This window comes from Trachypithecus francoisi, unplaced genomic scaffold (assembly GCF_009764315.1).
Source record: "Trachypithecus francoisi isolate TF-2019V2 unplaced genomic scaffold, Tfra_2.0 Lachesis_group2, whole genome shotgun sequence".
NCBI classification, from domain to species: Eukaryota; Metazoa; Chordata; class Mammalia; order Primates; family Cercopithecidae; genus Trachypithecus; species Trachypithecus francoisi.
Window position 1 is genome coordinate 80891437 of NW_022681465.1, and position 25811 is coordinate 80917247.

The following is a 25811-nucleotide window of genomic DNA, read 5'->3' on the forward strand; positions in this document are numbered from 1 at the left end:
TCAATGCATGCCTCTTCCCATCACAAACTCCCAACCTTCCCCTAGCCAACACTTCTTCAGACTACCTAAATCTCTAATCAAATTCCCTTATATTCTCCCCATTACAACCAGGTCCTCTTCTCTATAACCAGTGCTTGCTCCTGAACACATAAGAAACACCTGGAACATAACGAAGATCTTGGTTTTCAGGTGGGTAGGTGGGAGCAAAGTCTCAAGGTAAAGAAATGCAAAAATCTGGGCAGTAAATACCCAAATTAGGAGCCTCTGAAGGAAGTGCATGGCTATAGGTAGGTGATACAGAAGGAGTGGGGCTCAGAATATTTGCTAAGATCACATCTAAAGGTTTTCCCGCCATGAACCTATAGCGTAAACATTTTCTTTCAAGTCCCTTTCCAGAGATTATCAAGAAAAGAGTCAAAGCTTTCCTGAGGAAGTATGAAAGGAGGCCTAAAGCCAGTGTTGCACTGGGAAACATTTAATAACCAGTTCCACAGGAAAGAAATACATGCACATACAAATACATGAGATTTAACTGATATAAAGGTGGCTAGCACACAATTTTCAAATAATAAGAAATACAGTGTTCTTTATTGAAAATTCCATGTAGACAAATTGACATTCATAGAATGTTTTTATGGATCTTTGCTAAACTCTTATATCTGTAGCCAACCTAGTGTTTGCAACTGATGAATAAGCATACTTCCAACAGGAACATTGTTTGATATTTATTTTTATTTACTTTAATAACTAAGATGAAAGTAAAACAACAGAATGTATGTGAGAACTTCACTCATTTATCAACCATGAGTGACTTTATTGCTGAATCTGATAATAGTTTTCAAATACTGGAAGAGTATTTGCTCAATTACTTGTGCTATTCACAATGTCACAACTACAGTCAAAACATTTGAAGTTTAAGCTGCATCATTAACATTTTCTCCATCACTTTCTCACATCTGGACAATAAACAAAACAATAAATCAAGCCCAGATTGTAGCATTTGCCTATTTCCATACTGCAATACTCCTACCAAGTAAAATTTCAATCTACCAATGTGATGTCATTGAATGTAGTATTGGAAAGAGATGTACCACAGCCCACTGATACATAGCATTTCTTCTATACACATACAATAGATATAAGTAACCTCAAGAGCATAGATAATAAAACCTAGTAAATTAATTAGAAAGTTATGAGTTTTTAATATTATTACCTTTGTTTCTGATTTATTTAATTTTAAGTTTATGTAATTTAGTATTTAATAATGGCTCTGTTAAACAATCAACTTTAAAAATTCCTGGAAAAACATTTTTTTTTTTTTTTTTGGAGACAGAATCTCGCTCTGTCATCCAGGCTGGAGTGCAGCAGCATGATCACAGCTCACTGCAACCTCCACATCCCAGGTTCAAGCGATTCTCATGCTTCAGCCACCCAAAAAGCTGGGATTGCAGTTGTACGCCACCATGCCCAACTAATTTTTGTATGTTTAATAGCTACGGGGGTTCACCATATTGGCCAGGCTGGTTTCAAACTCCTAGCCTCAAGTGATCCACCCACATCAGCCTCCCAAAGTGCTGGGATTACAGGTGTGAGCCACCAAGCCCGGCCTAAAAATTCCTGAAAATTTAACAATCCAGCACACAACTGAATAAAATTAAAACAGTGGTTTTTCTGCTGGCACATGTTTTTTCATTTTTAACAGGTCTATGAAGCAGAATCTTTGGCTGTTATTTATACCTAGCAGAACAAAAGTTAGCTTATGTATAGTACATACATAAGGATTCCAATCCCCCATTCCATTATCAGCTAATGGGACACAGTCAGTAAAGGAAAATAAGAATTGAGTATAGGATATGTTGACTCAGTTGATGCATTTAATCAGTGTTTTAAAATGTATTTGAATGAGAATTACACCAACTGGGATGAATTTTCACCAAAATAATATTAACTGAAGCAACTTCCATGAACACAACTTAATTATTTCATCAATATGGACTTTAGAAATATATATTGAGAAACTGGAGTTCACATAAAGGCAGAAGCCCACCACTGCTTACCAATGGTACCACCCAAAGCCATCGCTCCAGACATCTGAGCTAGTAATTCTGGGCCCGGTTTTAGGACTCCAAGGGTGGCTGCCAGTCCTCCAGCAACCCCAATCATGCCCAGTGCATTTCCAAGACGCGCTGTTCCCTGGGTGGAGAGGCCAGCCAAGGCACCAACACAGCACAAACCCGAGCCTAGGTACATGATCTTTTCAAAGGAAAAGGGAGAGAGAGAGATTATTAAAACCTTTGGTCTATTAGCTTAGAGACTTCAATATATTTCCTACCCATTAGGAATATTAACATATAAAATACTTATATTGTATTTGCACTTATACCATTTATATAAATTGGTTTCTTCTGGATTTGCTATCATGCACAAATACACATAAAAGTACCTGAATTTAAATGGGGTCATTATTGGATCTAAAAATACTAAACTTGACCAAATGCTGTAAAAGAGCCAACCCCTGACATAAGTGCCAGGGGCTGTGCCATATGTTTTATCTGTGTTGTCACAGTCTCATGAGATCCACAAGAGGGAAAAATCATTATCCTCATTTTGCAAAAGAGAGAATCAAAGCTTAAAGAAGTCACATACTTTCTTCAAGGCAAATGATCAATAAATTGGAAATCTGGAATTCAGACTAAGGTCTTTCTGACTCACTGCTCCAACTCTTCTCAAAAAAAAAAATGTTCATTCAATAAATACTGCATGTTGGAAACACAGAAGAAACTAAAAGACAGTCATTGAAAAGAAATAGAAAATACGGAGTTCAGAATTGTTTCATTATAAATCCACAACAATCTAGCTAGATACATAATGAAGATATTGATAACCTTCCTAACTCCTTTTACATGTGGAAAAATGTAACAAAACAAAGACATAAACCCATATTTAAACTCAGTTACCAGAAAAATCTGTCTCTAGAATCCAGGGTCCTGATCCTTAGGGGAAGAGAATGCTTGGTTTGACCAAGATGTTTCTAGGGTTATTGTTGTATTTGCTTGACAGAGTTGTATTTGCTCGATAATTTGAATTAGGATAACTAACAATGTTAAATCCAATAGAGAAGAAAATATTGTGGTAAATATAAAAACTTACAAAGAGCCTCTTACCTGTTCAATGTTATAACCACTGTAGAGGGCAGCTAAATATCCACCAACAAAGGTACCAGCAGGGAGCAGATACAGGTAGTTGTATTCTGGGGGGTCAGTGGGACGCTTGAACATGTCCAGCATTCTCTGAGTTACCAGAAAGCCACCTTAGCAAAGCAAAGGAAATAAAAAACATAGTACCTCTTTGAGCTCACTGAGCAATATGATTTTTTAAAGTGCTACATTTTTTCTATTTTAAGCACATCTTTATCACCTAGGAATAAATATAATTTAAAGTAACATTTTGCAACCTCAAATTTTTTTTTTTTTTTTTGAGATAGAGGCTCACTCTGTTGCCCAGACTAGGGTGCAATAACATAATCTTGACTCACTGCAATCTCCGCCTCCCAGGTTCAAGCTATTCTCCTGTCTCAGCCTCCCGAGTAGCTGGGATTACAGGCTCACGCCACTATGCTGGGCTAATTTTTGTATTTTTAGTAGAGAGCGGGTTTCAGCGTGTTGGCCAGGCTGGTCTCGAACTCCTGACTTCAGGTGATCTGCCTGCCTTGACCTCCCAAAGTGCTGGGATCACAGGTGTTCACCACCACACCCAGCCAAAATTTAAAGTCATTCTATTACTCAAGTCAGTTTCATTAGAGAGGTGGAGGAAAAAACACTAAATATATTCAGGAAGAAAACGCTATCAGAATGCAAAACTAAAAGAAAAAAGCCACTCAAAAAGCTTGAGAATGTGAAAGATCAAAGATTGGCATCTTTTTCTAGTAGGTTGTTACATTTGTAAAACCCTATAAAAAATTATAAAAGAGAAAAATACCATATCAACAGGCACCAGGTTTCTTGGACACATTAAAGAATTTTTAGCTACAAAATAGCATCAAACGAGTCTCACACATGAGTGATGTGCGAGGCTTTCAGTTTCCAGGAACAAACGCTGGCTAGGATAAGGCAAAAGACTAAAATTTGATCTAAAATTATACTCATTTATAGATGTTATGGTGACAGCTCTAACCCAACTTACTTCAAAACTATGCATTCAGTAACTTTCCAGTTAACTTGTAGCAAGACATCATTTTGTTTGTTTGTTTTGGGGAACTGGGGGTTGTTCTCTCATCAAGAGTTTCTAAAAATTACAGATGGGCAAAATAACTAATATTCCTGCACAAAAAGCATTTACGGTCTGAGTGAAACCTTTTTTAAAGGCACAATTATGTCTATTTTATACTGATTTATATTTGCTTTGTATGTCTCCATTGAAAATAGTCCTCTGAGACCTTTCACTGACATCATACCTGCAATGTTGACGGAGGATATGAATGTGGCAAGAGTAGCAAGGCCCTGAGAAGTTGTGGAAGGATACAAATGTCCTCCCATCAGTGCCAACCCACCAACTGCAGTCAGCCCTAGAAAGAAAGCATCAACATGGTGAATAGTGATAGTGACACCACCAAATTAAATATCATAGCTGAAGTACCTCACATACATAGATTCATAGAGGGTAAAGTTCTCAATATCAAAAAACAAGGCAGCTTTCTTATACCCTCATTAAAATGAAATAAACAATTTTCCTTATGCAGACTGTGGATAACACACCTTCACATCATTCTCACTGAAATTACTACTGTGGGAAAAGGGTTAACAAAACTTTTTCTCCTTCTGCATTGGAACTGGACTTTCCTTTAACTTTCTAGCTATGTTCCTCTGATACAGATATAAATCCACCAATGTTAGACAACATTGCTTATGGTTAAAAAGTGACCCTGGTAGATAATTTGCATGTAAACTAGAAGAAACTATTAATGAACTGTAAATGTCTGCTGGGGATGCCTAGCTTTGGGTTTTCCTGACTACAGCACCTCTTGGAGATAGACATGTTCCCTGCAGAGATCCTCGAAGCTGTGCCTATGGCAATGTTATAAAAGATGACTATTGGCCCTGAGGCTTTCAAGCCAGGACAGCTCCCATGTTTGTCCAATGTAGGATTCATTCCCTCATATCTGAACCATTGCTAGGGGACAAAGAAAATAGATCCTGGGCAGCCGCGTGGACTGCTGCTGCTACATGAACTGCGGAAAAGACTGGCACCAAAGAGAAATGCCTCATGCCACCTCACTGGAAAGCGATGATTTCCCGTACCATAGCTTCATGGTGAACCTGATGCCACACAGGGCCTATTGTAGCCTTGGTAGGCTGAATGTTGAGTTGAATTCAAGGAGAGCCCTATAGGATGTTGCAACTATGATTCTGTGGAACACTGGTTTTCAAATTTTATCAGTGGAATCCTTTCCTTAAAAAAAAAAAAAAAAAAAGAATCAAACTTGGAAGAAGTAACAGTGGCTCTGTCCTGCTTGAAATGGGAGCAGCCCAAAGAGCTGCCACATTTCCACGGCCTCTTACTTTGCAGGCCCATATTCCATACCCTCTCGGAGTCTGGGAGCCCTTAGATCACCAAAGCAGATGCCTCGGATGCCAAGCAAAACAACTTGAAAACACACTTTATAAACGTCATTGATAGTCCTCCTAGAGCTGAGTAAGCCTATGAAAACCTGAGATGAGGAAAAACAAGAGAGGAACAAACCTGAGATTGCATTCGTCACAGACATTAGTGGTGAGTGGAGAGCAGGGGTCACTCCCCAGACGGTATGATACCCCACAATGCCAGCCAAGCCAAAAGTGGTCACCATCTGAGAAAAGGCTAGATTGGGAGCCGCAATGCCCAAACCCAGTATCCCCGTGAGACCTAGAGAAGAAAATAAAGAGTGTGTGTGAGCTGACATCCAGTTGTCTCAGTAAGATTAAAAGCACACCCATAAATATGTGAAATAGTCAATGCTTTTAAATTCCACTCCCTTGCCAGTAATGAGCAGATTTTTTAGACATTTGACAATTAAGAAGTAGGGGGACGGAGGAATACTGTGGACAAAACCCAACTTTCTGACCGCCCCCCCAAAATAAGCTATAAAGATCTAGTAATATTTATGAGTCACCTTAATAACAATTTGCACATTTTCCTCTGTGTAGTTTGTCCTCTTCCCTGTTTTAACTTTTATTGACAATGCCACATATGTTTATATAAGCATTTTTATTCCCGATTACAGGCCTATAGAGGATCTACCAAAGCATTTTCTACTGGGACAAGACACAACCTTTATAAGACAAGACTTTTATGAGGCCAATTTTATGTCACTCTCAGATTTGGCTGAGGAATAGGGGTTTTAAAAGAGTAGGAAGAATTTCATTCACTCCAGCACCTCCCCAAAACATATGGCTTCCACCCACCCGGGACACAAGTTTTGCAATTGCTCCTGAATCTGGACTGGATTGTTGGCCAGGGCAGTCAGCTCCAGCCTCAACACCAAGTCAGCAAACAGGATTTTACAAAGAAAAGGAAAAAAATAATACAAATTAAATTAAGAATGTGCAGAATACAAACAGCTCTGAACATACATCTTTAATTATCACCTTCCTTGATAGCAAACATGTGGACAGTTGTTCTGCAACAGAAGAAAGGGTTACCTAGTGGTCAGTAAAAAGAAAATGACAGTGGGTGACCAGGGAACTAGAAGTTAACTTTCCTGAATAAGGTACCTTTTTCCTTGATGTAAACTATTACTTTGGAAGTGGCACCACTGAAATATCTAGGGCTTGACATTAATTTTACATTAAATCATTCAATATGACTGTAGTTTTAATTAATTTTCCTACCCACATATCATGTATCCAAGGTTCCAGTGCATAGCCCATTAACCATCTGATTAGAGAGTTAGATACAACACTGTTTTGTCTTCCAGTTAAAAATTAGAGAGTTGTATAGGGTTGTGAATAAGAATATGTTTTCTTAAGTCAGTCTGGTTTGAATCCTGGTTCTGCTGCTCCCTAGCTGTGTCATCTCAGGCAAGTTACTTAATCTCTCTGTGCTTCAGGTCTTCATATGTAAAATTATCAACCCTCTCTGTCTTCATCTGGAAAAGAAAATAATAATATACCCACTTTGCTGAATTCTTGTAAAAAATAAATGAGCTAAGGCATGTGAAGTATTTAGCACAGTGCCTAGCAGTCAGTAAATGCTAGCTATTATTATGACCGCATTAGTCAAGAAGCACTACCTTATTATAATCCACGGTCCTTTGTGTTAGCCATCTGTGACAAAAACTATGTCATATAACTGAAGGTTTTCTTATCAACTGTTTAATAAACTAATGTCTTTTCTATCATACATTTAGTAACATATGTCAGACTATATTTCTATATCTGTATAACAGAGGAAGAGAAAGGCTGATGAAAGAAGAGAAAGTAAATCACATTCTTTGAAGAATGCTGTTCAAATACATTTTTAATACATATAAAAGAAAAATGCTTATTTTTAATATAAAAGAGGGAGTTCAAGATAAAGAAAAACACATATAAGTTCATCCTTTCATTCACTGGAATATGCCACTGTCATATGTATTAAGAAGCAATATGCCCTGATTCAAGAAATATAAGAGAAACCAAGAAAAATAAATCATTATATGTGCCTTGCTACATTTCCTTATGAATCTGAAAGAGAAATGGAAATTTACAATCCTACTCATAATATGTTCCATGTACAACACAATAGCCTCATTTATTTTGTTTTTTTAACAAATAAGTGCAAGTAGGGACACTGCTTCATCTACTCACAGTGTTCACCACTAGAGGCTTTTTCAGTCATTTTGCTGAGACTTGCTCTTTATTCAAGGAGAGTTACATGTTTAGCTTTAAAACATCTGGACTCACATGGGAATTTGGAGGATGCTGAGTCTACAAGAATTCTATGTGCTTGGTGCTGGTCCTTAATTCTTTATAGTTTGCTTTTGTTTTGTTTTTGTTTTGGCTCTGAATAGATCTAAACATTTTTAATTCATTCTTTGAGACAGAAACCAATTTAAAATCAAATATCCGTATTTCAGCCTCTAACAATGCATAGCCAGAATGAATATTAATCACCACTTTACCACTTTACAATAAATTATTTAGTGTTTTCATGAAGAAGAATTTTAAAACAAAGAATTTATGTTAAATTATAAAGAAAGAGATCTAAATGAAAATATTGAATTTTTTTACAAGTTGAGTAACTCAAAATGTTAGTCAAATGTTCAAGGACTAAAGCCTATATTGTAGTATTTATTCTTTAAGGCAAACATTTGGTTCCCTTGTCTAACCCATGTGTGCAGATAATCACAACTGATATTTCACAAAAAAACAGAAAAAACATAATTATATTTATATGCATTTAACACCAGCACAATATGGCATACATCACTTCTCAATACATTTGATGTAGATAAAAGTAATCTCAGCACACTGGCAGGCCAAGGCAGGAGGATCACTTGAGCTCAGGAGTTCAAGACCAGCCCGGGCAACATGGTGAAGCCCCATCTCTACAAAAAAAACACACAAAAATTAGCTGGGCATGGTGCCATGTGCCTGTAGTCCCAGCTACTCAGGAGGCTGAAGTGGGAAGCTTCCTTCCTCAACCCCAGGAAGTTGAGGCTGTGGTGAGCCATAACTACACCACTGCACTCCTACCTGAGCAACAGAAAAAGACTCTGTTTCAAACACATATATAATACATATATTTTAATATATATAAATAACTGTATTTAAAATGTTTTCTGTAAAAGGAAAAATGTTTATTGCCTGCATATTATTTCACATGCTTTCATTCCAGTGTTTAGCACACTGACTCTATTTATTGCATCAATAAATGTAATCTCCATTTCCATACAGGTGAGACAAGTAGTATGTTGCTGAAAAACCAAGTCTATCAGGCCTGATCACTAATGGAATCCAAAAAAGACAAAAGCATTTCATTTACTAATTTTAACAATTAATATATTGCTTGCAGGCTGGGTGCGGCGGCTCATGCCTTTAATCTCAGCACTTTGGGAGGCCAAGCCGGGCGGATCATGAAGTCAGGAGATTGATATTGTCCTGGTTAACATGGTGAAACCCCATCTCTACTAAAAATACAAAAATTAGCCGGGCATGGTGGTAGGCACCTGTAGTCACAGCTGCTCAGGAGGCTGAGGCGGGCGAATGGCGTGAACCCGGGAGGCAGAGCTTGCAGTGAGCCAAGATCGCACCACTGCACTCCAGCCTGGGTGACAGAGAGAGACTCTGTCTCAAAAAAAAAAAAAAAACATACAGTATATATATGTGTGTATATATATCTATATATGTATATATATCTACATATGTAGATATATCTATATATGTGTATATATCTACATACGTAGATATATCTATATGTGTATATATCTACATATGTAGATATCTACATATGTGTATATATCTACATATGTAGATATCTACATATGTGTATATATCTACATATGTATATATCTACATGTGTAGATATATCTATATATGTATATACATATATACACACACGTAGATATACACACATATATATACACACACACACACGTAGATATATATACACACACATATATATATAACTTGCAAATCAAACAATCAAGACTAAACCCTGGTAAATGGTATCCTCACCTGCTGTATATGCAGAAGCCGTTGTCATTGTCTTCCTAAAGGGTGTAATGGTAGCTGCTTTTTCAGCTTCCAGCTCAGCCACTGTCTTCTGTTTTACTGGGGCACCTTGAGGAATATTTTTCGGTGTGGGCGGTGGGAAAATCACTTTGCCATCCTAATAGATATTAGAAAATAGTACATATTAAAAAGTCAATCCAGCATTTCAAAATTGCTTAAAGAATATACTTTACTATTTTTTAAAACCCTGTTCTTTTAAATATAATTTTCTGTAAATAAATTCATACAATTTGTAACATCATTTTACATAAATATGTCACATGTGTATACAAATACTAATATCTATGTTACATATACATACATATATATGTAATTTGTATGCATACAGGACATATATGTAAGAATGAAAATCAAACCCTTAAAAGCAGATAAGTGGGGGGAATGTTTAATTTTTACTTTATTCAATTTGTTTGTTCATTCTGTTTTTCAAAAGCAGTGTATATTTTTGGTAAGTCATGTACTTTTAAGTCTTTGAAATATTTTTCTTTAAATCATTCTGCATTTACAAATAATTTTTATCAGCATAAACCTGGCATACCAATACCTTATTAAAATATGTCTCAATTCCAAAATAGATTTCTTCCATAAACAGAAATTCTAAAACAAATTTACACTAAAAGCACAGGAAGGAATAGATCTCTTTACTTACTTTCATCACTACAGTTCCTCTGATGACATGACCCATCGTACCAAAGTCAAAGTCATCTTTCACATCAAAATAAAAATTATCTTTGTCCGGGCTGATGGCCTTCAGGAGTTTGGTGATGTTGTTGGAATATAGGGTGCTGGCCTGAGTGGCCATTCGGCTGGGCAGGTCTGTGTAGCCTATGTGGGTAATTCCCTAAATGAACAAAATTACAGTCAAAAAAGTCTATCGCCCTACGTTCACATTCATTCTAGAACAATTCTCATTCATATTCAATGCTAAGTTTTGAAATTATATATCTTTATAAATATATGTACATACCCATAAACATAAATACATATTTCAACAGAAACTTTAAATATGCCTACTTTTAATTTTAAAATTTCAGGCCTCAATGTCTCTAAATATTTAAAGAAATAAACACCCCCTCATAACTCACTTAAGACATGAGAAGTGATTGCAGATAGAAAATGCATCTTGCTATACCTTATGAATGTAGAGTTCTCCTGGCTTAGTGGTTTCAAAGTTTCCACCAGCCTCAGCAGCTAAATCCACAACAACTGAACCTTCCTTCATTGACTCAATCATTTTTTTATTAAATAAAACTGGAGCTTTCTTACCTAATAAAATCAAAGAAAACAGCACAAGTTATATTATCATTTTCTAATGCCTTAAGGTCTAATTATTACAATAGTCTCTGGCCATTCAGGAATTTAACATCTGAAATTTTAATTCTTTCCAAGAGACCGCTAAAGACCATAGCATGGGTGAGACTGGGAATTCTCTTAAGGAAAAAAATATGATGTGTGAGCTGCAAAGGCAGTGTGCAGGAGGGAGCCATGTGACTGGCAAGCAGGCCCTGCCATCTGCTCAGCATGAGAATCTCAGCACTGCTCTCCCCACCTGGTTTATACACCACAGCATTCATGAAGAGATCAACAGTTTGACTGTTTTTTAAAAAATGCATAATAATAAACCACTATGGAAACTATATGCACCCAAATTGAACAATTCGTAAAGGTCACCAATGTCAAGAGTACAGTTAATGCTAATTTATGAATTACAAAACAGAATATTGCCAATTATCTTAACATATGTCACCAGATTTTGACACATCATATTAACCTACCTTAATTTAACACAGAAAATTTTGAGGAGAGACAGGAAAATGCCAAGAGATCAAAACAGTGGAAACCTACAACTCCAAAAGGTTTAGGAGTTCCCTCATACACTTTTATTCCCACTCGACAATTATGTATTGGTGTCTATAGTGAGTCAAGCCCTATCTATGCCTGGTGCTGGGAATACAGTGGTAAATAAACAACAAAAAAAAAAAAATCCTTGTTCTCATGGTGTGCATTTTCCTCATTTAATAGTTCACCTTTTAAATTTGCAATGTGTTTTTAAGAAGTTCACTAATTCTTAAATAGAAGATGAAAACCCAGACCTTAGGACTTTTTGAGCTAATATACATCAATATGTTCAACAGGGGCTTGTACTGTCAGCATACTATCGTGTTCGCATTTCATAAAACAATAGAAATACCTAAATCAAACGATAAAGGAAATAAACTTGTGAGATTAGTAGTATGGAAGCAGAGCATAGCCGGGTGCAGTGGCTTATGCCTGTAACAATTTGGGAGGCTGAGGTGGGGAGGATCACTTGACCCCAGGAGTTCCAAACCAGCTGGGGTCACATAGCAAGACCCCATCTCTACAAAAATAAAAAAACTTAGCTGGATGTGGTGGCACATGCCTATAGTCCTAACCACCCAGGAGGATGAGAAAGGAGGATCACTGGAGCCCAGGAACTCAAGGATGCAGTGAGCTATTTTTGCACCACTGCACTCCAGCCTGGACAACAGAGTGAGACCCCATCTCTTAAAAATATACATATTTTTTATAAAAAGAAAGCAGAGCATTAGTAGCCTGATTATCTTTAGCTCTTCTTTTGAAAGCTTTCAATTCTGTATTTACAGAATTTGATTCGAAAAGGAAAAATAACATTTGTAGTACATGTGGAAATAAAAGGTTGTGAAGATACAAGTGAGGTGTTTATGTAGTACTTCCTTCTACTTCCTTCTTTTTTTTTTTTTTTTTTGGAAACGGAGTCTCGCTCTGTCACCGGGCTGGAGTACAGTGGCCGGATCTCAGCTCACTGCAAACTCCGCCTTCCGGGTTTACGCCATTCTCCTGCCTCAGCCTCCCAAGTAGCTGGGACTACAGGCGCCCGCCACCTCGCCTGGCTAGTGTTTTGTATTTTTTAGTAGAGACAGGGTTTCATCATGTTAGCTAGGTTGGTCTCGATCTCCTGACCTCGTGATCCGCCCGTCTCGGCCTCCCAAAGTGCTGGGATTACAGGCTTGAGCCACCGCGTCCGGCTGTACTTCCTTCTTTTGCTACAAACTGTATAGTTTCGAGATAAAGTACAAATCCTAAGGCTCCTGGGACTGAATGCCTCTCACCCTGGGTGAAGTGGTTTTTCTAACATGCCCTCTCAAAACTGCACCATTGGACCTTCTATTCCAGCCACACTGGGCTCACTGCCACATGATTTGTTAGAAGATCTCTTGTCCTTTCTTTTGAGTTTCCAAGAAAGAGCAAGAATCAAGAGACATTTTGCCCAGAGACAATACGCTGAAGTTCTGGTAGTTTCACCACTTCTCAAAATTCTCCAAAAGTATTCCTTTCCTCTACCCTCCGTACTATAATCTAACAAAGGCACCTTGAATACTTAACTAAACTTTACTCAACCATGAGAATTTGAGGAAGCAAACCACATCCATCTGAGGACTCTTCCCAAAATAAAGGTCATGCTGCTTGGCTCTCCAGTGATTTAAAGTTATGGATCATATGGCTACCTCTACATAGAGGGGCACATTTAAAGGGCTACCTGTACTTTCCAGGTACTTACTGTCATCACCATCCCCACCCTCTGGGGTCAGAGCCTCTTCTCTATTTACCAGCCATTGTTTACCACAGCTTTTCCTCCCGCCTTATTTGTACCCACCTTTGGCCAATGATTGCACATATTTGATTTGGCATCTAACTAATTTCCCCTGCCCTAGATATTTGCGATTCCTTCTTTCTCCTGAGACATCCATAGCTAAGGATCAGTCCCTGGACTGTATGCTACCACTCTGCGAGACATCAAGTGGCCAAAACCATTTTAGGCTCCCTAGAAACATCAAAATATACAACCCATTTATCTCCTCTGATTTTACTCATTCAACCCCACAAAACAACTGTACAGTAGCAAACACAACTTTGAAAAACACACGTACATGTTTGCATCTTAACAAAGATAAGTTGGGTGTTTTGTCCCTATTATTGCTCAGAAATTCAATCACTTTTAAAACAATAGCATATTATTTCACATAGGTTAACTTATTTGGTGCACAGACTGAAGGGTATCACTATAACAAGTTTAAAATTTTACTTGAGTCACACAAGAAAATTTAAATACATGGAATTATAATAAGTAAAAAGCACATAACAAAATAGTATGTAAGTTTATATATATTTATATACATGAATGTTTCTATTTATATATACATAGATTAATATTATATAATACAATACATTACACATATTATACTGTTTGTAATAAATTCTATATTATATAACATTTAACAAAACCAGGGTATATTTGAGTGGTGAGGCTATTTTCTTCTCTGTGTTTTTCCTTATCTTAATTTTAAAATTAAAACATCTTTAATAAGGGCTACAGGGAATACAATCATGAATGTAACAGTGCAGCTGCCTTCAGGCACTCACATGTGGACTAATTTTTTGAAAATTCTGGAAAGTGCAGAAATAAAAATTGAAAACAGAAGGGAAAAAAATAAAGCCAAAAAAGAAGCAAAATAGTAAATAAAAGCTCCAGATGAGCAAAACCTCAAAAGAACAGGTCCAGAGACAGAAAGACTGAGAAGACAATTTCAAAATACTATCTTACCCTGGTAGCCTAATATAATAAAGTTTAATGCATAATAAATGCAGCATTACACAATGAAGAACAAAAGCAATATGATGATTAGTTAGGTATCTGGGTAAAAAATATCTACCCAAACCTAATACCATACATTAAACTCTAGAAAGATAAGAATTAATTGTAAAAGAAGAGAATCAATTCATGAAGTGAAAGAAAAGAGGAAAAAGGAAACCTTGGTGAATATCTCTCTAGTCTGTGGATTAAAAAAGCACTTCCTAAATTTAAAGCAATGAAGAAAATTACAAAAGAAAACATCAATAGATTTAAATATGAAAAATGTATATATTACAATTCTCAAGAAACAGACAAAAATTGATGAAAAGCCCACAGAAATTTCAATAAAAACAAAACACTATAATCCTATAGATAGGTGAACAACAAATACAAATGGAAAATTAAATAAAAACAGTACAAACAAATAAAAGTTCACTCTTAGTATGAGATGGAGAGATCACAGGTGATCTTTATTTTCTACTTTGTACTTTACAGCATCTCCAATAAAAGCCACATATCATTTTTATTTTAAAAATAAAATAAAGTACTCCTGGATAATCACAACCAGTTTCTCCTTAAGTCAAGGAGAAGTGGCGGTTTAAGAGTGGTACTATGAGAACTAGAAGAACTTAGAAAAACCCCAACCTACTTACTTACCAATTGAAAAGCCTGACCCAAAATCACCTGCCTTCCCTCCCTTCTACAACAAATGACGCTATGCAATTAGGGCAGTCTTTCAAGGACTGTACCAAAACACAATAAAGGGAGACACGGGCATAACTAAACATGGAATACAAACAGGAAGATGTGTTAGGTTTTTTACATGTATAACATGGAAATGAATATATCCAATGTTTACAAATTCTTCAAATATAAAGAGATGCCCTCTACACCCCAGAGACAGCTTGGTGAAAGACCTAGATATAAAAGACAAAATAAGCACATCATTCTGACAAAGGCTTATAAAAAAGAAAATAATAATAAACACATCAGGTATTTTGAGACATAACTGCAAAAGAAACAGGAAAATTAGTAAAATAAGGCAGATGAGAGGCATTTTTAAAGCCCAGTTGGGCTTTTCCCCCTTTTGAAGTTCATTTTATCATTTATCTGCAAAAGATGAGATACACAAAAAGATCATTATATTTCCTAAACCAGCCCCCTTAAAAAAAAATCAATCACTGTGACAGAATAAAATTAACAAGGAGAGAAAATTTTAAGAAATATTTTCTGATACAATACCAACTGTGGGTGAAGGATTTGGCATGATATCCAACTTTATGAAGTATTTCTTGCTCCCTTCTGGTTCGTAGACATTAAGTTCCCCTGGAAGGGTTACTCAGTTCCCTCTCAGAGGGACTTATTTCCATACTTTTGCCAAGAAAACCGCAGGACGTCAAGCTCTCACAGTCATCATTCAAATATTCATTCATTCATTGACATAACTAATACTTAGTGCCTCCCATGTGCAGGGTGGATGGAGGAAGAAAAATTTTAGTTAGGCTCTAGGGTCTAATATTTTACAACTAAAAGTGGCTGCATTCAAAGGTTGGTTAACAATTTTATTACTAGAAGAGTTGGGTATTTAAAGCACTCATGTAAAAATTTGAATTATAGTTTCTCGATTGGTTGGTAGTTATCTGGAGTGAATAAAGGTACCACAGGTTAGTGTAAGGCATCCTTGAATCTCCATGTGCACCATGAATTGACTGTAGACTGAAAAACTGCCTCACACAAGTGTACTATTTCTTGATATATGCACATATGGCTGTGATTCACATAAATTCATTTTTAAATGTTATTGAAGTCATAGCATCTTTTCTCAACCATGTATTTTCTCAATAAATGAATACTAAGATGCAGTTTTAAAAGTAGTAAAATGAGAAACTGCTAGAAAAACTAACTTCTGCTTTGTTTTTTTTCTCATCTGTGACTTGAGAAAAATTACTAATTTCTAAAAATAGCTTCAACAACTCATTGCTGTGTAGCAAAAAAATATATCATTGGCTTCTTTACAGCACTAAATTCAAAAAGAGTCACACAGCTTAAACTAAATACCAAAGGCTAAAGATTTACCAGAAAATTCTGTAATATATTATATCTTTTTGAATGAATCAGGCCTAACATGATAATCTGAAATCAATAAATTCCCAGATTCTATCTTAATGGGAAAAGAACCAAACCCTCACACTTTAATCATACCAAAAAGAAAAAATTAATTAATTAAGAAGAAACCACTAAAAATATTAAAAACAACAAGCCATGAAGATGAAATGGGTTTACCACAACATTTTATAATGATTCCAAGGAGCATTCAGCATTATTTACTGGAAGTATTCAACAGCATGTAATCAGATGGGGAAATTCCTAACTTCCTGGTCTGTAAGGCATCAAATTAGAGGGTCTAAAAACAAAACAAAACTTTCTGCTTTAACAAGTACATGAGATATTTAGCTCCACAGTAGCAAACAAATAATACGAATCATAGAATCTATTAATCCAAACCAAAATAGATTTCTCATGAACAAGTACTAGGCAGACAAGGACAGTTTTTAATGTAATGTAGTCTCTACATTGACTAAATGTAAAATAGAGCAGGTAAAGAAAGATAGGCTGAACTTTATCATTTACACGGTAAGAAGCTTCATTATAACAACACAATGTTGTACTGAGTATTGTTAGTAACTACTCAGTATCCATTTTCTCCTTTTGTCACTATGCTGATTTTCATTTTTCCACCCAGTCCACGAGACATGACCTCAGAAACCACTTGTATTAGTCTGATCTCATATATTCATATATATATAGAGAGAGAGAGAGAGCTGCCCGAGACTGGGTAATTTATAAATGAAAGGGGTTTAATTGACTCACAGTTCCGCAAGGCTGGGGAGACTTCAGGAAACTTACAATCATGGCAGAAAGGGAAGCAAATATGTTCTTCACATGGTGGAAGGAGAAAGAAATGAGTGCCCAGTGAAGGGGGAAGCCCCTTACAAAACCATCAGATCGCATGAGAACTAGCTCGCTATCATGAGAACAGGATGGGGGAAACTCCCTTTGGTTCAATTCTCTCCACCTGGTCCTTCCCGTGATATGTGGGGATTATGGGAACAACAATTCAAGATGAGATTTGGGTGGGGGCACAACCAAATCATATCACCACTCCACCACCACTGGAAGGTCTAAGGGTAATCTTATCACTTTATTAGTGACTGGTTCAGATATCCAGGTGTAAGTTGAGGTGCATCTCATTGCCCTACCTACAAGGATTGGTTCAGAAATGGTCATAAACCAATCGAGGTTAGTATAAATGAGGGAAAATTTGCTAAGGATTTCTGAAAAAGAAGTTTCCTTCTTTTTGCTCTTCAAGAGGGTGCCATCAGCACTGGACTACCTCCTCCTCTAAATATTGTGTTGTACATACTGGAGCCTGAAATTGTTGCTGTCTTTTGCACAGCACTGAGGATGAAGCCAACTCAGAGACGAGAGCATGAAGGAGCACAGTCAGGGTGTCCCAGCCCACACTTATCCACAGCTATAACTGGACTTCGTTCTGTTAACAGAACCCAAGAAATCGCCTACTTTAAGGCAGGTTGTGTTAGAATTTCTGTTTCTGGCAGCTAAAGGCATCCTAACGGATCCATACCAAAAGCTCTTTTAGCATTTCAAAATCAATGATGGGGTTAAAGTACTGAGTCTTAAGCTTTTAAAATGTTACCAATGATAACAAAAGGGTTTTTATACATATATGTATGCATATGAGAATAAAAAATAATAGATTATGTAAAATATAGAATATGGCAAGAAAGTGCTGAACATCTAATCCACTAATCCATTTTCTAATGAGTCTCTGATTTAGCCAGCTCCACAGTATATACAGCAACCCCTCTACTCTGTTCATCATAGATATGAAAGCTGTATTAATGAGCCTAAAGAGATTCTGGCCCAAGTTTAAATAGTCAAGCAAAGTACTTTGTATGTGAGCTTTATCCCTGGAACTACAGGAAAACTTTGCCTGCATAATTATTTGTATAAAGAACCAGACAGAAAGTCAGGCTGGCAAATAGTTGGCTTTTACAAATTGGATCCCTTGAGATATTTCTAAATGTAATACTTATGAAATATGATTAGTCAACAGCATATTTTAGCAGATTAGAAAAATCTCTAAAGATCTATTTAAAGAAGAAACCTAAAAACAAGCTTTGACCTCATAAGTAAAGAATATGTTTATAAAAATTTTGAAAGGATTAACTGAATAATTCACCTCTCAGAGCTGCAAAATTCTGTATACATAAAAAGCAAAATTAGTTAAGATTTTACCATGGTTTCATGGGTTACAGGAATTCTCCAAACTTAAATGGTAGCACAAATAAGGAAATACATATTCTCATAGAAACTACAGCATTCTTTGAATTCCCTCCAACATAAGTATAGATATACATTAGCTACCAAAATCCTTTAAAAATTGAAGCAATAAAATTGTATTACACATTCTGATTTTATTATTTTGTTAATATGAAAGAATTTAAAAGTGTTTTTAAAAATAGAAACAGTGCTGTTTATTTTCTTTCTCATGTCGTTCAACTTAGGTCAGAATGAGGTTAACTGGGAAAATAGCCTTAATAAAAATGGATATCTTCAGCAAATTCAGATAAAAAACAATTAAGTCATGTTTCTCCGCAGGGAAACCCATGCCACATTGCCATCTAATAAATACTGGTTATGTAACTTCATGGGTGGATTCATGAGGGACCATCTTCAACGTTCCACATAATCCTTGAGAATGTCTGGATTTTTATTGCAAAAGTCAGTAAGATCTGTAGTCCTGAGTCCCATCCAGAAGACGAGGCATCACCAATGGAAGAAAGAATTACAATAATGTTCTCTATACCCAGCCCTACACAGGGTTTTTTCTTCATTCCTCAAAACAACTTTGCAAGGTAGAAATTTTTATTCACATTTCAGAGATAAGGAATCTGATATTCAGAGAGACAAATCAGCTGTTAAGTAGTAGAACCAGAATTTGAATCTACTCTATCTGGCTCTAAATCTATGACCCTTCCCCTGATTTCCAATGAACAGATCAAACATTAACACATTAAATTACAAAGCAGGGAAGAGGAAAGAGGCTGTTAGCTGTGTACAAAACTCTACATGTGTTATGGGCTGAATTGTGGCCACTGCAAAATTCCTATGTTGACGCCCTAACCCCAAGTACCTCAGAATATGGCTGTATTTAAAGACAGGGCTTTTAAAGAGGTAATTACATTAAAATGAGTCTATTAGGGTGGGCCCTAGGACAACCTGACTGGTGTCCTTAAAAGAAGAGGAAATTGAAGCATAAAAAGAGAAACCAGGCATGCACACACACAGAGGACAGACCATGTGAGGACACAGCAAGAGGGCAGCCATCCACAAGCCAAGGAGACAGGCTCAGAAGAAACTAATCCCACTGACACATTGACCTTATATATCTATCTTCTGGAACTCTGGGAAAATAAATTTCTGTTGGTTAAGCCACTAGGTCTGTGGTATTTTGTCATGGCAGCCCTAGCACACAAATACAATGTTCTCTTATTCCTGGGCACAGAGCTAGACAATTCTCAGCTTCCTTCACAGTTAGGTTTGGCCACGCGACTAAGTCTTAGCAAAAGAATGCAAAGCAGGAGTGATGTGTGCAATTTCCTGATCTTCCATGCACACTCCTCCATCCCACTTTCCCTCTGGCTGGCTGAAATAGAGACAGTCCCAGAGCAACCTTCATAGCCTCATAATGATGATGGCAACACTGTCATAACCTGAATCCCCAAATGACCATATGAAAAAGAGCTGCCCACCAATGTGTGAACCTACCTGTTACTAAGCAAGATGTAAATTTCTGTAACATCGGCGCCATTATGCATTGCTGGATTAATCTGTTACAGCAAAACTCATAGATTTAGGGCTAGACCACCCTAACTAATTCTGAAGCACAAGAAAGTAAAGGGAAAATGTAAGGAAGGAGATACAGAAACGCACATGGTAGGGAAGTACTAATACATTAGCAGTAATGCTATTTGTGCTGCTTTGCCAAAGACAGTCTCAGCCTCCCAATCCTTTACAAACCAGGGAAAGCCAGGAAGGAAGCATAATGCATACCAATATTGCAACATGCTTTTGGAGAAATAACAAACCAAACCAAAGTATAACTATGCCATAAATTATTCCTAACAGAACATTTGCTAAATCTAGCCCAGTCACTCACAAAGTGTGCTCAAATACACCCTAAGAACAAGACTGATAAATAGCAATGGAAAAGTCACAGTTTTGGCATCCTCCACTTGAGGACAAGTTGCTCTATCTGCATTGAAAGCTATGAAGAGGTGTGTAGACAGCCTGTGGTTACCAACCCTTGATGTTGCAATACTTAAGTTTCTCTCTGTTCTTCAAAATGTCTTCAATATCCTCAAAACAAATTAAACTTTATATAACAATATTACAAAAGTCTATATAATCATAAAATACATTGAAGGGAGGGAATTACAGAACATGAATCAGATAACAAAAAAAGTAATATAATTCCAAAAGAGTTGGGAATCACTGATCTTACAGTTTTGTCCTTTGTGATCATAATGCATACAGTTTAATAAGAGAATGAATAATAAATCCTTACTTTTGGCAAAAACTTTAGTCATCAAAAACAATATTTCTTTGTGGAATTACACAACTAGAGAGTATCAGTTATTCTTGTATCAGTGATTCTCTTGCCTAAAAGCACAAGTTTCAACAATTACCATGGAAAGTCATTCTTTTGCGCTATATTTCCACTCCATATGAAAGATAAATTCAACAAGACAGATGGAGAACAAATGTTGATTTTCCAGGAGACTGCAACATCTCAGGTTCATACATGTAAGGAACTTGTATATTAGAGGAAAACACCTCCCACCCAATTCTCCAGAGACATGGAAAATTACCACAAAAGTCCACACCCTTTGAGGGGTATATTTTATAGATCCTAACAAGTATAGATAAAAACAAAAAGTATGGTCACCCTAATCTGGATTGTGCCTAAAAAAAGACATAAGTACATATGGCATAAAGTATTTTAATTAACAATCGAGCAATGCATATGTTCCTTCCTCTCTGACAGGACACTTTCTAATTCCCAAACAGCTCTTCCACTACTTCCTAATTTTATCTCCTGAGAGGTCTAACTAGCCAACCACCTCAAACTGCAGAATGGGCATGTGTCCCAGTTTTGAATAATTTAAGAAAGTTAAGTTCCCAGGCTTAAATTAGCCTCTGCAATATTCCTATCCAAAAGTGAACCAACAGAGTGTTCTATCAGAATTTGTAGATACCACTGAAAAAAATGAAAGGAACTGTACCAACCAAGACCTAAAGAAGGTATCCAGAATTATTAGTTCAGCAACCTTTGCTAAGCCACCATTGTGTACAAAGCACTATGCCAAGCACTGGCATAAATCAAAGACTCCTGCTGCACTCACAGGGAGACAAGATAACTGAGGAATGATGGCACTAAGCACTGCTGTAATAGGAAGAACAAGCAAAGTGCTTTGAGTGCAGGAAAAAGAAAAAAGAACACTACTGCTGAGCAGGTGGCAATAGAAACTGTGGAGGATGTAGTAATTGAGTTGAGTAGGATTTCAAAAAGCAGGCAAGGGCAAGGATAGTATTCCAAAGAGAATAAGCAATATGTGCAAAGGCAAAAAATTATCTTGGCCCATTTGAGGAGATAATAGCAGTCAATATGGCTGAAATCAGGCCCAGAGAATAAGATATTAGTTTAATATGAGACCCAAAAGCTAAATCAGGACCAGATAATGAAAGCCAAGAAATACCTTCAAGGAATGCAAACTTTATACCACAGGTAATTGGGGAGTGGGAGACTATCATCCAACTCTGTTCAGTTTAGATGGTTTGCTTCATATAATGATGCTGGGAACCCAAGTCGCCCAAGCTACTGTCATCATTGCTAAAAATCCAGGCCTTAGAACAGCTATGATTCCCCTAAATTAATAAGGACTAGACCTATAGCTGGGAAGCTACAGGACTTTAAGACGCTCATGAATTTTTAATTAAGAGGTCACCAGAAAGATTTCAAATGGAAAAGTTGGTTTCTGTCAGGTTAAACTTAGCATGTGCTCCATAGTTCTCTTCACTCTCATTGGAACTTAGGTGAAATATGCCTAAGACACAGTCAGTGCAAAATCACCATGATTCCTTCTCACCCCATACCGTACTCCCCTCCCCAATGTACTTATCAGATTTTCAACCTGATTCAGTCCCTTCCTGATTAACTATTCTATGTCTACGACAAGTCTCTCTAAAAGGGTTTCAGATCATTAAGGATGTTAAAAAATCTTGTGTCTCAAAAGGCTTAGCAGAAAAGATTATGAGCACAGCCTGAACATTACCAGAGAGCAGGGCTGCCTTACTTTGGGCTGCCCCAAAGGTCAATGAGCTGTGCAGGAAAGTAGAGAGCTTTCCTTTATGCGCACAGCACCACAAAGTGGGGCTGTCAGCTTGGCCCCATCCTCAAGTTACCTGCATTAAGTGAAATTCTCACCTTTAATCCATCACTCAACCCAATAGGGGGGTGAGATGATAGTATAAGATATCAGGCAGCATAACAACTAGCTAGCTACAGAACTATCTCATTCCACACATAATCTATTTAAGTACAAGTTCATTGTTTTTTCAAGACCACCAAGTGACATATACCTAGGACAATAAAAATGTACTAACTCCGTAAAGTCGCTCTTTGAAACTAGTTACTTACCTAGGTCTGCCTCTCAACATTCTTATCCATGCCAGGTCTTCAGTCCAGCCTTCCAGGGATCTCAGTCTATAAATCTTAGCTTAGAGAATTTCTGACATTTGACTTAATCCCCTTTGAATCCACTCAAGGAAAACTTCAGAACAATTTCTGCTCTGAGGGTAATTCAAGAGTCAGCCACACCATCAGGGCACCCAGGCAAAGGCTCAGGACATAAAGCAGTAAAGGTATAATGCCAAGGACACTGTTTTCCAAAGAGCATTTTTACCTTCATGTACTCTTTCAGTCATTTTTGTTAAATGCTCATGTTTTCTGTTTTCAGTGACCCAGAGATAGGAAAGATCTGTAGAAAAATCACCTTTTCCCATATAATATTCCAATTCACTTTTTTCTTTCTTCTTTTTTTTTTTTCAAAAGAGAGTAAAGGCCCTTTTCAGCCGGCCTTTTGAGGTACTGATCAAGGACTTTCTGCAAGTTTAATGTGAAGATCGTGGCTTCAGAAAACAAGAAAGGCTTAGTGGAACAGATTAATAAAACTTCTTCAACTAGACTTCAAGATTGTCAAGTCTGAACTTTTACTAAAGTACACTAACTATAAACTACTTATAAAAAATAAAATATTATGGGGAGAGGGGAAGGCCCTGAAACTCAGTATGTGTTTATAAAATAAATCTTGAGTACTATCACTGACATCTAGCTCTGTAATCAATTATAAATCTATATACTCTATTCGAATTATCCCTAGTTCTTTCAAGTATGAGTTGACTAAATAAAACTAGCTTCCTAGCCACATGGCTTACTCAATGAGTAAATGTTTTAGCACCCTCTACTGGCCACTTGTTACATCTAATCCTCTCATAGCTTGCCCCACAATGCGCAGCTGCTTCTCAGAGGTCAGATGGTGGCTGCAGCATATGTCACCCCATTCCTTCCTCAGAACCACCTGTGAAACAGCTGAACCAGGAGCCACTGCCACACAAGAAAAGGATGAATCCTGAAGTGCTCTCCTGACACTGTTTGTGCATGAGTTATGTCTTCACTGACAGATTTCACAACTATCCTGGGTCCAGGGTTTGATCTGTATGCATCTCCCGGAACCAACTACAGGCCTCATTTCTACAATTACAGATGCTCCCATTGCCTGAGCCCTGCTGAGACCCCATATCAGCCTCCTGCCTGTCTGCTTCATCTAGCCGCTCTGCGGGGACGCAGGTATCTGGAGAGACCAGCTCACCTATCACCTGGGTTAACAGAGGACAGAAAGAAAAACACACTTGGGAGGCTTGTTTTCCCCCACAAGCTCACAGATCTGATGCCAATCAATTCTTTGTCCTTAGGTCTATATTAACCAGGTTTTTTGTTGTAGGGGAAGGTACTAGAGGAGAGCTTCTCCTCTTTCATAGCCTAATGACAAAGCAAATTCTAATAATCCACAGTACCTCAGAGAAAGTGAGGCTCCTTCACTAGGATCTAACATAAGCAACCAGGAACCCTTTAAGCTCTCATTATGTGGTCCACTTTCTTTCAGAAAGGAAAAAATTAGAATCAGCATGGTGTTCATTATTCAATAACAAAAGGAAAGGATAGGTGAAGAGAAGAGGTGAGACTATAAAATATGGACAGTTTGCTCATGCCCAAATCTTGCTAGATCAAGCTACTGCTTACTGATTAATAAACACTTATTGGTTTGACATCAGTCATGTACTGAGTACAAAATACTCTTCAGAAGATTTGTAAAGGGACTAGAAAGTAATTCCTCCCATCAAAAAGCTCACAATTTGGCTGAAAACATGTCAAATGAAATAATTTAAAACTGACAAAGGGTCATTTCCATAAGTAAAAATATATACTGAAAATTCCATAAATACATATACATACAAAGTCCCCTATCTCTCTCTCACACATATATGGGAAAAAAAGATCAAAATATTCATAACAGTCATCTCTCTGGTAGAATTTCAAATGATCTGGATTTTTTTTCTTATGTATCACTACTGTTTGAATTTCCTACAAGGAGAAGGTAGTATCTTAACAAAGAAAATGTAAATAAATTAACAATCAATTTATCAAGGGTTTGAGCAGAGGAACCTGCTTATGAATATAGTACTGTACATACATCAACAAATGGTGCTGGGATAATTGGCAAGCCAAATGCAGAAGAATGAAGTTGGATCCTCATCCCTCATCTTATACAAAAATCAACTCAAAGATGGATCAAAGACTTAAATCTAAGACCTGAAACCATAAAAATTCTAGAACATAACATCAGAAAAACACTTCTAGACACTGGCTTGGGTAAAGAGTTCATGAACAAGAACCCAAAAGCAAATGTAACAAAAACCAAGATAAATAGATGGCATTTAGTTTAACTAAAAAGCTTCTGCACCGCAAAAGAAATAGTCAGAGTAAACATACAACCCATGATAGGAGAAAATTTTCACAAACTATGTATCTGACAAATCACTAATATCCAGAATCTAAAAGGAACTCAAACAAATCAGCAATAAAAAAATAAATAATCCCATCAAAAAGTGGACAAAGGACATGAATAGACAATTCTCAAAAGAAGATATACAAATGGCCAACAAACATATGAAAAAAATGCTCAACATCACTAATGATCATGGAAATGCAAATCAAAACTACA

General features: G+C 36.9%; 1 protein-coding gene across 4 annotated transcripts in view; it reads right to left on the minus strand.

Annotated features, from left to right (window-relative positions):
* NNT (nicotinamide nucleotide transhydrogenase) overlaps window positions 1-25811 on the minus strand; it is a 111002-nt gene that overhangs the window by 58333 nt on the left and 26858 nt on the right. For all 4 annotated transcript variants that reach the window (XM_033179515.1, XM_033179519.1, XM_033179517.1 and 1 more), the window contains exons 8-14: window positions 10882-11015; window positions 10399-10590; window positions 9693-9846; window positions 5740-5901; window positions 4454-4564; window positions 3165-3310; window positions 2058-2253 (exon numbers count right to left, since the gene is read on the minus strand). In XM_033179515.1, the coding sequence (XP_033035406.1) occupies window positions 2058-2253; window positions 3165-3310; window positions 4454-4564; window positions 5740-5901; window positions 9693-9846; window positions 10399-10590; window positions 10882-11015 (1095 nt within the window). The remainder of the gene's footprint in view (window positions 1-2057; window positions 2254-3164; window positions 3311-4453; window positions 4565-5739; window positions 5902-9692; window positions 9847-10398; window positions 10591-10881; window positions 11016-25811) is intronic.